Source organism: Staurois parvus, unplaced genomic scaffold (genome assembly GCF_062004578.1).
Source record: "Staurois parvus isolate SC_StPar_1 unplaced genomic scaffold, SC_StPar_1.0 ptg000697l, whole genome shotgun sequence".
Lineage (NCBI taxonomy): Eukaryota > Metazoa > Chordata > Amphibia > Anura > Ranidae > Staurois > Staurois parvus.
Window position 1 is genome coordinate 3,028,278 of NW_028318493.1, and position 12,281 is coordinate 3,040,558.

Here is a 12,281-nt window from a genome sequence, read left to right on the forward strand (position 1 = left end):
GTTATTATTGAAAGTGTTACTAAACCCACAACAGTAAAATTAGTCTGTATATGCTTGTTATACTCACTGTGGAACCTAAGGGGTGAATCCTCTGCATTGTATAAAAAGGCTGTTTGGTTCTGTTTTCTCTGATCCTCCCCTTCTTTCACAGTCCCCAATCCATCTGCTGTTAGTAGAGAGCTCTAGAAGACACTCTGCACAAGATCAGTTTAATGTGTATGGCTAGAGAGTTTGTTTTTTTACTTTGGGAGGGTTCCTAGTGCTAGGCGGAAGTGAAAAAAAGATGTTTGATAATGTCTTCTCTGATCCTCCCCTTCTTCTACTGTCCCCAATCCATTTGCTGACACAACAGAGCCTTGTGGGCAAGCTGCACATGTTCAGTTTGGTGTGTAGTGCTAGAGAGTTTTTTTTTCCTTGTGATCAGCACAAAGCCAATCAGTGCCGTTCAGACTCCAGACAGAGGGTCAGGGGTCCTGCAGCCCCATAGGAAAATCAGGGGAGAATGAAAACTCCTCCTACAAGCTTTAACCAGTGCTTTGCTGAACACTGATAGAAGTCACAAGACTGCTCTAACTGCTGATGGGAAAAGGTATTTAGCAGTTTATATTTACTAAAATAATTGCATTTCCATGTTCTGTGTACTGTGGGAGACCATAAATAGCGAAGGCAGGGTCCTGGGTTTAGTAACACTATAATATTCCAATTAAATAAAATGTTGTTGAAAAATGTATTGAAATGATGCACTATGGGTCCAGATTTTAGGGACACCCTGTATATGTGAGCTGGCCGATGCTTAGAGCTTTCTCTTTGCTATGTGAGAGCATGCTGTTGGGTGAAACAGGCTGACTGCTGACAGAACACTAAAAATGTACAAATGCTGCCTGTTTGTTTTGTGGAACTCATAACAGGGCACCCTTTAGTCAGACGAGCAGATGTTTCGCTAGTTTTATGCTCCTGTACTAAACTGTATTTACTGCCTTGCTGAAACAAAGTGCATGGTTTACCACTACCACCTGAGCCTGTCCTCCTTGCAGCTTGTATAACCCTTTAATATCTACAGCAGACAATTACAGTGCCAAATAAAATAAAATATCAAGTGAGAAGTCACACAAACTATGTAGCCACACGTTTGTGGACCCATGACACACCTATGTAAACTTGATGAACATAAGATACCAAATCCATTGCCATGGGCATTAATATAGGGGTTGCCTCCTGCCACCCCCAAACCCTCCTTCAGCTACAACAGCTATTTGCACCCTCCTCTCTTCATGGAAGATTTTCCACAAGATTTTAGAGTGTTTGTGGGGATTTCTGCCCATTTGTAAGGTCAGGTACTGATATTAGATGAGATCTGACTCACAACTGGTGTTCCATTTCATCCCAATAGTGTTCAGCAAGTTCAAGGTCAGTTCCTCAGCACCAAACTGGTCAAAGGGGGACATTTGCTAAAACTGGAGCAGACGGAACTTTGACCAGCTGTGCATGACAACCAGCTTCTATCGTGAGCTTGTTCAGTTAAGCTGGACTTTTACCCTTAACTACTTGATAAAAAATACAGTTATGAAGCAAGGAACATACATTTCATATTAATGATTATGCTATCAAAATTAGTGTGTGCTGTATTTCACCTCCAGCATTATTCCTGTTTACTCTTGCTGGAGGCTGCCATTTTGCTGAAGCCCCTGAGCAGCAGTAAATATTTAGGCTGCCAGCAGATCGGTTTCTACAAATTCAGCACAGAGCCAAAAAATAGAGAACAACTGAGCATGTGCTGAGCAGAATGAGACAGTGTATTACTGGATTTTAAACAGTATAAGCACTTATTTTTAATGTTTTGCATAGCTATACCTGCAACTGGGGCCAGCCTGAAGTGATCCAGTAGGACCTACATTTTAAAGTGTTATTAAAACCAGGAACGTTCATTCACTATATCTGGTCTCCCAGGACCCTGCATTCACTATATCCGGTCTCCCCGGACCCTGCATTCACTATTTCCGCTCTCCCCGGACCCTGCATTCACTATTTCCGCTCTCCCCGGACCCTGCATTCACTATTTCCGCTCTCCCCGGACCCTGCATTCACTATTTCCGCTCTCCCCGGACCCTGCATTCACTATTTCCGCTCTCCCCGGACCCTGCATTCACTATATCCGCTCTCCCCGGACCCTGCATTCACTATATCCGCTCTCCCCGGACCCTGCATTCACTATATCCGCTCTCCCCGGACCCTGCATTCACTATATCCGCTCTCCCCGGACCCTGCATTCACTATATCCGCTCTCCCCGGACCCTGCATTCACTATATCCGCTCTCCCCGGACCCTGCATTCACTATATCCGCTCTCCCCGGACCCTGCATTCACTATATCCGGTCTCCCCGGACCCTGCATTCACTATATCCGGTCTCCCCGGACCCTGCATTCACTATATCCGGTCTCCCAGGACCCTGCATTCACTATATCCGGTCTCCCCGGACCCTGCATTCACTATATCCGGTCTCCCCGGACCCTGCATTCACTATATCCGGTCTCCCCGGACCCTGCATTCACTATATCCGGTCTCCCCGGACCCTGCATTCACTATATCCGGTCTCCCCGGACCCTGCATTCACTATATCCGGTCTCCCCGGACCCTGCATTCACTATATCCGGTCTCCCCGGACCCTGCATTCACTATATCCGGTCTCCCCGGACCCTGCATTCACTATATCCGGTCTCCCCGGACCCTGCATTCACTATATCCGGTCTCCCCGGACCCTGCATTCACTATATCCGGTCTCCCCGGACCCTGCATTCACTATATCCGGTCTCCCCGGACCCTGCACTCACTACATCTGGTCTCCCCGGACCCTGCACTCACTACATCTGGTCTCCCCGGACCCTGTATTCACTTATCTTGTCTCCCAGGACTCTGCATTCACTATATCCGGTCTCCCACAGTACACAAAACATGGAAGTGTAATTATTTTAGTAAATATAAACTGCTAAATACCCTTTCCCATCAGCAATTAGAGCAGTCTTGTGACTTCTATCAGTGTCCAGCCAGGTACTGGTTAAAGCTTGTAGGAGGAGTTTTCTCTAGGAGGATGCAGAACCCTTGACCTCTGTCTGGGCAGTGCTGATTGGCCCTGTGCTGATCAGCCCTGTGCTGATCGCATGCACTCTCCCAAGAAAAAAAACAACCTCTCTAGCAATACAGACCAAACTGAGTGTGCAGTGTCTCCACACGATATGTCTTATCAAGAGATAACAGGGGGACACTAGAAGAAGGGGAGGATCAGAGAAGACAGGATCAACCATCTTTTTTACACAATGCAGAGGATTAACCCCTTAGATTCCACAGTGAGTATAACAAGCGTGCTTTACTGCATATACAGATGGATTTTACTGTTGTGGGTTTAGTAACACTTTAAGCTTTCAAAATGAAAGACAGAGATTGACTTGTTGCAATGTACAACTGCTCCAGAATCTGCTGCTTAGGTTTTCATAAATTACCCCTTCCATGTCTTTATGGAGCTGGATGGTTAAAAATAAAAGCCCCCCCTCCCCTCCCTCCCCAAACTGTCACCACAAGGTTGGAAATTCACAATTGTTTAAGGGCCCGTTCACACTAGAACGTGGAGCCGAAAGCCTGCATTCCATGCCCATTTCCCGCACCGCATTCAAAACGCACTGCCCTTGTGATCTGCAGCAGGTATCAGTGCAATGTTAACAACACCCTAAATGCAGGTCGCACGCGCAGTGTGTTTGCTCGCACTGGTTTGCATGTACCATGCAATCCAGTTGCAGTGCTTTTCCATGCATTACTTTTGGCGCAGTGCGATTGCAGCCCATCTGAATTGAATGGGCCAAAATCACACTGCACCTGGATCACATAGGAACGCACAGCACCCTCCTGTGTGATTCATGATGTGAACTGGTCCTAAAAATGCCTTTGTATTCTTTAGTATTACCAGCACTAGAAACACCTGAAGGCAATAATTTGGAGGGGAGTTCACATACTTTTGGCCAGTTAGAGGACAGGCAAGGCTACAGTAGAGACGAAAGTAGATGAAAATCCTCTATTTTAGACCCTATTCTACAAATGTGTCTCAAAGGGATTGCTAGAATGGAATATCTTATTTTACATTTTCATTTACGCAGCATCAAGCAGAGGTCATGGGCGGACTTACCATTCGAGCACCCGGGCACTGCCCGAGGGCCCGGGGTCAGTAGGGGGCCCCATTAAATGCTCCTGGTACCTTTTTTATAGGCTTTTTTGAGTGTGGGTAAGGACACAGGGGCCCCATGATCCCCTATTGCCCGGGGGCCCCATGAGTTGTCAGTCCGCCCCTGGTCATGGGTGGCCATTAGCAGACTGGACTTACCTTGTGATTGTAGGAATCGGCCACATACAGTAGATTCTGCTTCTGGTTCCAGACCACCCCCAAAGGGTGCTGCAGTTTGGCATTGATTCCAGTCCCATCAACATCACCAAAGGCAAACAGGTTCTGTAATAGAGGGAGAGATACTGGTATCAATATACAGAGTGTCAGCATTGTCATAGAGACGAGCCATCAGGTGTCCTGGGTCCATATCAACTCCTTTTGGGCTCTTTCACACAGACATTCATTTTTCAGGCGGACCCGATCGGAACCTCCATTCTCCTCTATGGAGAGAAGGGTGTAAACAGACGTGTGTCCATTTACACCCACCAACATCTGATCCGATCTGATACACTAAAAAGGGACAGATGGGGATCCAATTTCCCTTCTGTCCGTAGGATCAGGTCAGATGAAATAGAACAGGCGGTCCGTTTTCATCCAACCGCCCATTGAGGAGAGCGAGCAGCTCTGTGTCCACTCTGCAGCAGCGGAGCAGACACAGAGCTGTCATCCACTTGCTCAGCGGGGATCAGCAGAGAGATACCCAGCTGAGCAAGCAGATCTGCTAAACAGGTCCGCCCTGTGTGAAAGAACGCTTTCTGTCTCAAAAAGAGCTAGAAGGTAAAAACTGCTCACCTGGGAAATCTCTTATCCTGAGTTCACTGTTCAGGTGTAAAGCAGTCATGGGATCACAAGGGCATCGCTCACATTGCACCGCGCCCTGACATTACTGTATTTTGTTTTCAACCTGAGATTTTGAAAAAAATTTAACCAGATCGGCTCACACCTGTACACCGACTATGGAGCAAAGCAGGTTTTACATTTTTGCTAAGGGCCTGTGTATTCGGCAATAACCAGGGGCGAACTGACAACTCATGGGGCCCCCGGGCAATAGGGTATCATGGGGCCCCTGTGTCCTTGCCAAAACTCAAAAAATCCTATGAAAAATGTACCAGGGGCATCTCATGGGCCCCCCTACTGACCCCGGGCCCTCAGGCAGTGCCCGAGTTTCCAAATGGTCAGTCCGCCCCTGGCAATACCTTTATCATTAATTAGAATCAATTGTAAAGCGCTGCGCAAACTGTTGGCACTATATAAATCCTGTATAGTAATAATAATTAATACATATATCTTTTTTTAGAATATTGACTTGCAAAAATGATTTTTAATGCAATTTAAAAACAAAAAACAAACTAAAAAAAAGGCGTTTTTTTTTTCTTATTTTATCATTGATAATGTACACAACTATTGTTATTGCAGATAAAAGTATAATTTTTATTCTGTAATTTAGCCTGATTAAAATGACACTAAAATCATGATTCTGGTACAAAACATTGCAAAGGTATTTACAAATGAAATAAAACACCAAAATAAATATAAATGAAAAAACAAGCTTAATTTTTAATGGGCAGAAAAACAGATAAAAAAACTGAAGAAATAACAATTAAAAGAGAAAATAAACCTTTCATTCTTTTTTTAAATTAAAATAATAAACAAGTTATACTTACCTGCTCTATGCAATGGTTTTGCACAGAGCAGCCCCGCTCCTCCTCTTTTTCGGTTCCCCACCGGCGCTCTTGGCTCCTCCTGTTAGGCGAGTGCCCCCATAGAAAGCGGCCAACTTGTGTGGGCTCACTCCAGAGCCTTCCTGTCTGCACCTATCAACCCAGACATGGTGGCTTGGCCCCGCCCCTCGCCCTCGTCACAGAGTTTGATTGACAGCAGGGGTAACCAATGGCTCCCACTGCTATCAATCTGCCCAGCAAACAGGGACAGATCTGTGAGAGCTGCTGCTCTTGTGCACATTGCTGGATCGAGACCAGGCTCAGGTAAATTTAACCCCTTTGAACCGGCGAATCCCAGCCCTTTAAGAGTTTCAGAAGCCGGGAGGAGGACCGGGTTTTAGGGTCATGTGACCGCCATGATTCGCCATCATGGCAGTCGCATGATCGGAAAAGGTCAGTTGGTATCCTTTTCTCCACTTTAACCAACATCATATATAGATGGAAACTCATCCCTTATCTAGAGAGGAATGAAACAAAGTAGATTTAAATCTATAAACAGTGACTAAAAAAAAAGTACACATTATGTGTACTTTTTTTAGTCACTGTTTATAGATTTTTTTGTTATTTAAAACAGCAGCTTGGTTTAAATATTTAATTACTGGTTTAATAATTTTCATTTTATGTTCGTATACCAATAATTTCCCCATTTCGTGAGCGTGGGGATATAACGCTGGTTCATCCTATATATTTTTAAAGTAGATTTCAAGTGGTTGTAAAGGCTGAAGGTTTTCTTACCGTCATCCATTCTATGTATGAAGGTAAAAAATCTTCTGTGTGCAGTAGCCCTCCACCCCATACCTACCTGAGCCCCATTGTGATCCAGCGATGCGCACGAGAGCTTTGGCTCTCTGGGAACACTCCTTACTCATTGGCTGAGACAGCAGCGGGAGCCATTGGGAGAGAGAGGGGGTGGGGCAGAGCCACGGTTCTGTGTGTGAATGGACACGCAGAGCAGCAGCTCTGGAACAAGCCTGCTTGGGTGCCCCCATAGCAAGCTGCTTGCTATAGGGAGCACTTAGCTGGAGGAAGGGATCTGGAATGCTGGTGGGGGGGCTCAGAGCCGCTTTGTGCAAAACCACTGCACAGAGCAAGTAAGTATACCATAAAATGCCTTTAATATCACTTTAAAAGTAACAATGTTACTTTATAGATCTATTGCCCCTGAATAATGTTTATAAACACTGTGCCAGATGGCCCATTTTTTGACAGCAGCAGATTCTACAGCTACTCTGTTTACACCGCAAGTTCTAGCTGTCAAAATAAATTGTGTTGAAATGCGGGGAGGGGACAGAAGGAAAGGGCATACTACGCAAGTCCTGTATACTTCAATGACGTTTTTTGGTAGTGTAGCATGCCCAGTATCCACAACTGGTTAAAAACAGCCACCTCAGCCCTTGTACACAGACACCATCAGTCGTTTGTTTATATACAATTACCCCTTCTAGTCTCAGTTAGTTGTCATCACAATAATCAGAACCCTATGGGGACAACTGCATAATGTGCACAACAGAACATTTACCATCGGGTCTCGCTCTCCTCCCACCAAATGTTTGACAGCGCCGTCTTTCAGTGATACGCTGCGGATGGAGCTGCTCTCGCTGTCTGCTATGAAAAGGCAGTTCCAGGGCTCCATAGGGCAAGCGGTTAGTCCAGATGGCTGAGCAAAGGCAGCTTTTTGAGGATAAGAGTTATTCCTGTTCTCTTCATTTCCACTTCCAGCAAACCGAATACATGTTCCTTTACAGAGGACGCTGGAGGGAGACAACATCATCGTCAGAAATTGCAGAGATTTATAAAGGAAGGAGCAGAGTCCTCTATTAGTGCAGAGTATTTCGGGAGAGGAGAGATATAGAGGAAGGAGCAGAGTCCTCCAGCAGTGCAGAGTATTTCAGGAGAGGAGAGTTATAGAGGAAGGAGCAGAGTCCTCCAGCAGTGCAGAGTATTTCAGGAGAGGAACGTTATAGAGGAAGGAGCAGAGTCCTCCAGCAGTGCAGAGTATTTCAGGAGAGGAGAGTTATAGAGGAAGGAGCAGAGTCCTCCAGCAGTGCAGAGCATTTCAGGAGAGGAGAGTTATATAGAGGAGGGAGCAGAGTCCTCCAATGGGCCAGAGTATTTCAGGAGAGGAGAGTAGCCCCCCGGTTCACATCTATGCGGCCGTGTTTTGCACGGGCACAAGAGCCCATTCATTTAAATAGACTCCCGCGTCCGTGACACGCAGTGAAGAAGTCCCTGCTCTTCTTTGGAAAACACAGCCCACACGGGAACCTCAGTTCCCAGTACAGTTGCGTTTTCCAGTGCAGGCGGCTTGGTCAGAACTAATGGCACCCACCCGCGGGTCTGCATTTCTCTGAGTGGGTGGTGCGGCTGCATGGATTTTTGTGCGGATCCGCAGCGGCACCACCCACACAGATGTCAACCTGAACTTATAGAGGAAGGATCAGAGTCCTCCAGCAATGCACAGTATTTCAGGAGAGGAGAGTTATAGAGGAAGGAGCAGAGTCCTCCAGCAGAGCAGAGTATTTCAGGAGAGGAGAGTTACAGAGGAAGGAGCAGACTCCTCCAGCAGAGCAGAGTATTTCAGGAAAGGAGAGTTATAGAGGAAGGAGCAGAGTCCTCCAGCAGTGCAGAGTATTTCAGGAGAGAGGAGTTATAGAGGAAGGAGCAGAGTCCTCCAGCAATGCAGAGTATTTCAGGAGAGAGGAGTTATAGAGGAAGGAGCAGAGTCCTCCAGCAGTGCAGAGTATTTCAGGAGAGGAGAGTTACAGAGGAAGGAGCAGACTCCTCCAGCAGAGCAGAGTATTTCAGGAAAGGAGAGTTATAGAGGAAGGAGCAGAGTCCTCCAGCAGTGCAGAGTATTTCAGGAGAGAGGAGTTATAGAGGAAGGAGCAGAGTCCTCCAGCAATGCAGAGTATTTCAGGAGAGAGGAGTTATAGAGGAAGGAGCAGAGTCCTCCAGCAGTGCAGAGTATTTCAGGAGAGGAGAGTTATAGAGGAAGGAGCAGAGTCCTCCAGCAGTGCAGAGTATTTCAGGAGAGGAGAGTTATAGAGAAAGGAACAGAGTCCTCCAGCAATGCAGATTATTTCAGGAGAGGAGAGTTATAGAGAAAGGAACAGAGTCCTCCAGCAATGCAGATTATTTCAGGAGAGGAGAGTTATAGAGAAAGGAGCAGAGTCCTCCAGCAGTGCAGAGTATTTCAGGAGAGGAGAGTTATAGAGGAAGGAGCAGAGTCCTCCAGCAGTGCAGAGTATTTCAGGAGTGTAGGTTTGAAGAGCAGAGCCTCCCAGGAGATCAAAACAAGTAATACAAACCTCCCACCATATGTCCTTACATAAAATGTTTTTGATGGATTTCAGCTAAAGACTGTGTGGTCATCAAAAACAAATATGAAAGATTGAACATGCAGTAGAACAATGAATGGGGCTTTACCTTCCCTTGGGCAATGTCCCCTCTTCTAAAAGGAGAGCCCAGACTTGATGAGTCCCAGCCATGGCTATCCAAAGCACACCTGAAGAATAAACAAGACAAATTTATCTTCTCAGGAGGGTATACATAAATGACAGCTTTCTAATTCTTCTGTTCTCTAACACAGGGAGAAAAGTTGCAGAATCTGCAGCGCAGAATTTGAGAAGATATGGAATGCATGATTTAGTGACCCTACTCTTCCACCACCCGCTTAAATTATGAGAGAAAGAAAGAGAAAAAAAAGAAAAAAAAGAAGAGAGGTCAGATAGAGAGAGAACACCAATTTATCCCTACACTTAAATGATATATTTATAACTGCTATGTCAAATATCAATATATTGGCATAACAAAATTCACAGCACAGCACTCAAAATTCTATCAAACTTGTGACAATAATATCAATTGAGATTTTTAAAAAATGCGAAAAGGCATTTAAATTGTAAAAATATGTGCAAATCAATGAATGACATTCATCCAATTCAAATATAAAGAAATATATAAATATCACACTTAATTGGGTTTTTTTGCACAATCAAAATGTTTTTGTATTTGAATTACATTATTGATAGGATGGACAGATTTAATTGATTTCCGCATAGTTTTACAATTTATATGTCTTTTTCCCCATGTTTTTTATTTTAATTGATATATTTGTAAGTAGAAATTGATTCAAAATATGCTTTAAAGTAGAAATATTTACTAAAACTGGTTCACTGTGCACGGTAGCCATTCAGCTTCTAACTTCAGCTTGTTCATTTAAGCTTTGACATTAAAACCTGGAAGCTGAATGGTTTCTATGCAGTTCTGCAGCAGATATTGCAGTCTTCAAACACATTTTTGATTGATTTTGATTGTGCTGCATTAATGGGTGTTTTTTTTTGTTTTGCCTGCAGTTTGCTTTTGTCCATTTTGCATTTTTCTACATGTGTTTTTGACACGGTTTTACCGCCTTTTGTTCAGCTCTTTTTTTTGTTAAAGTGTAATTTTTTTTGTTGCTCGGCAGAATAAAAATGCAAAAACGCAAAACGCGGCAAAAACTCACTACCATGCATTTCAACAGCTTCCCATTGAGCTCTATTGTAGCAAAAATGCTGCTTTTTGCTTTTTAAAAAAGTCCCTAACCCTTTCCTAAAGTACAACAGCTCAAAAAAGCAGATGTGAACATGTTCCATAGGAAACCATGTTAAATGAACTGTAGTGTGTTTCTGCAAAAAGCACTAAAAAACGCATTGGTGTGAACGGAGCCTAACAGGCAGCCTGGCAATTAACATTTTCAGGAGCTATTTAGCCATGCTGTGTATTCTGTTCTGTAGAGGTTTAATATCAAGTAGGTTTGTGGGTGAATGCAGCGTGTTTCTGTGTAGCCTTACAAAGGAGGAATCGTGACTGTATCTTTCATGCATAAGCAGTAATTGCCGAGTTCCTGACAGCTTTCTGTACAGCATAATCATAGGGAGAATATTTAGTTTTATGTAAACGTATTGAAAAATTTCATCACCTCCATAAGGGTATAATTCAAATGGTAAACGTTTGAGTCTGCCATTATATTAGCTATTCATTCCCCCTCCACCAGATCATATATATTTACTGTATAATCATTAAAGAGGACCTGTAGCTGTCAGCAAACACACACACCAAAAGTATTGGGCCAGCCCACCAAATCATTGGATTCAGGTGTTCCAATCACCTCCATGGTCACAGGTGTATAAAATCATCACCTAGGCATGCAGACTGATTCTACAAACATTTGTGAAAGAAAGGGTCGCTCTCAGGAGCTCAGTGACTCCAAGCGTGGTCCCGTGATAGGTTGTCACCTGTGCAATAAGTCCATCCGTGACATTTCCTGGCTACTAAATATTCCACGCTCAACTGTTAGTGGGATTATAACAAAGTGGAAGCAACTGGGAACAACAGCAACTCATCCACCAAGTGGTAGGCCACGTAAAATGACAGAGCGGGGTCAGCGCATGCCGAAGCGCACAGTGTGCAGAAGTCGCCAACTGTCTGCAGAGTCAATAGCCAAAGACCTCCAAACTTTATGTGGCCTTCAGATTAGCACAACGACAGTGTGTAGAGAGCTTCATGGAATGGGTCTCCATGGCTGAGCATCTGCATCCAAGCCTTACATCACCAAGTGCAATGCAAAGCGGCGGATGCAGTGGTTTAAAGCACGCCACCACTAGGCTCTAGAGTAGTGGAGACATGTTCCCTGGGGTGATTAAACACGCTTCTCTGTCTGGCAAACAGATGGATGTGTCTGGGTTTGGTGGTTTTCAGGAGAACGGTACTTGCCTGACTGCAATGTGCCAAGTGTAAAGTTTGGTGGAGGGGGGATTATGGTGTGGGGTTGTTTTTCAGGGGTTGGGCTTGACCCCTCAGTTCCAGTGAAGGGAACTCTTAAGGCGTCAGCATACCAAGACATTTTGGACAATTTCATGCTCCCAACTTTGTGGGAAGAGTTTGGGGATGGCCCCTTCCTGTTCCAACATGACTGCACACCAGTGCACAAAGCAAGGTCCATAAAAACATGGATGAGTAAGTTTGGGGTGGAGGAACCTGACTGGCCTGCACAGAGTCCTGACCTCAACCCCATAGAACACCTTTGGGATGAATTAGAGTGGAGACTGCGAGCCAGGCCTTCTCGTCCAACATCAGTGCCTGACCTCACAAATGTGCTTCTGGAAGAATGGTCAAACATTCCCGTAGACACACTCCTAACCTTGTGAACGGCCTTCCCAGAGGAGGTGAAGCTGTTATAGGTGCAAAGGGCGGGGCCAACTCAATATTGAACCCTACGGACTAAGACTGGTATGCCATTAAAATTCATGTGCATGTAAAGGTAGGTGTCCCAATACTTTTGGCAATATAGTGTATATATATTATACACATA

The 12,281-nt window shown here is 44.8% G+C and overlaps 1 protein-coding gene across 1 annotated transcript in view; it reads right to left on the minus strand.

Moving 5' to 3' along the window:
* The window catches only part of NHLRC2 (NHL repeat containing 2), a 64,678-nt gene that overhangs the window by 32,572 nt on the left and 19,825 nt on the right, over positions 1 to 12,281 (minus strand). Inside the window, exons 6-8 of the mRNA XM_089653055.1 lie at positions 9,356 to 9,434; positions 7,449 to 7,680; positions 4,368 to 4,490 (exon numbers count right to left, since the gene is read on the minus strand). Coding sequence (XP_089509181.1) covers positions 4,368 to 4,490; positions 7,449 to 7,680; positions 9,356 to 9,434 — 434 coding nt within the window. The remainder of the gene's footprint in view (positions 1 to 4,367; positions 4,491 to 7,448; positions 7,681 to 9,355; positions 9,435 to 12,281) is intronic.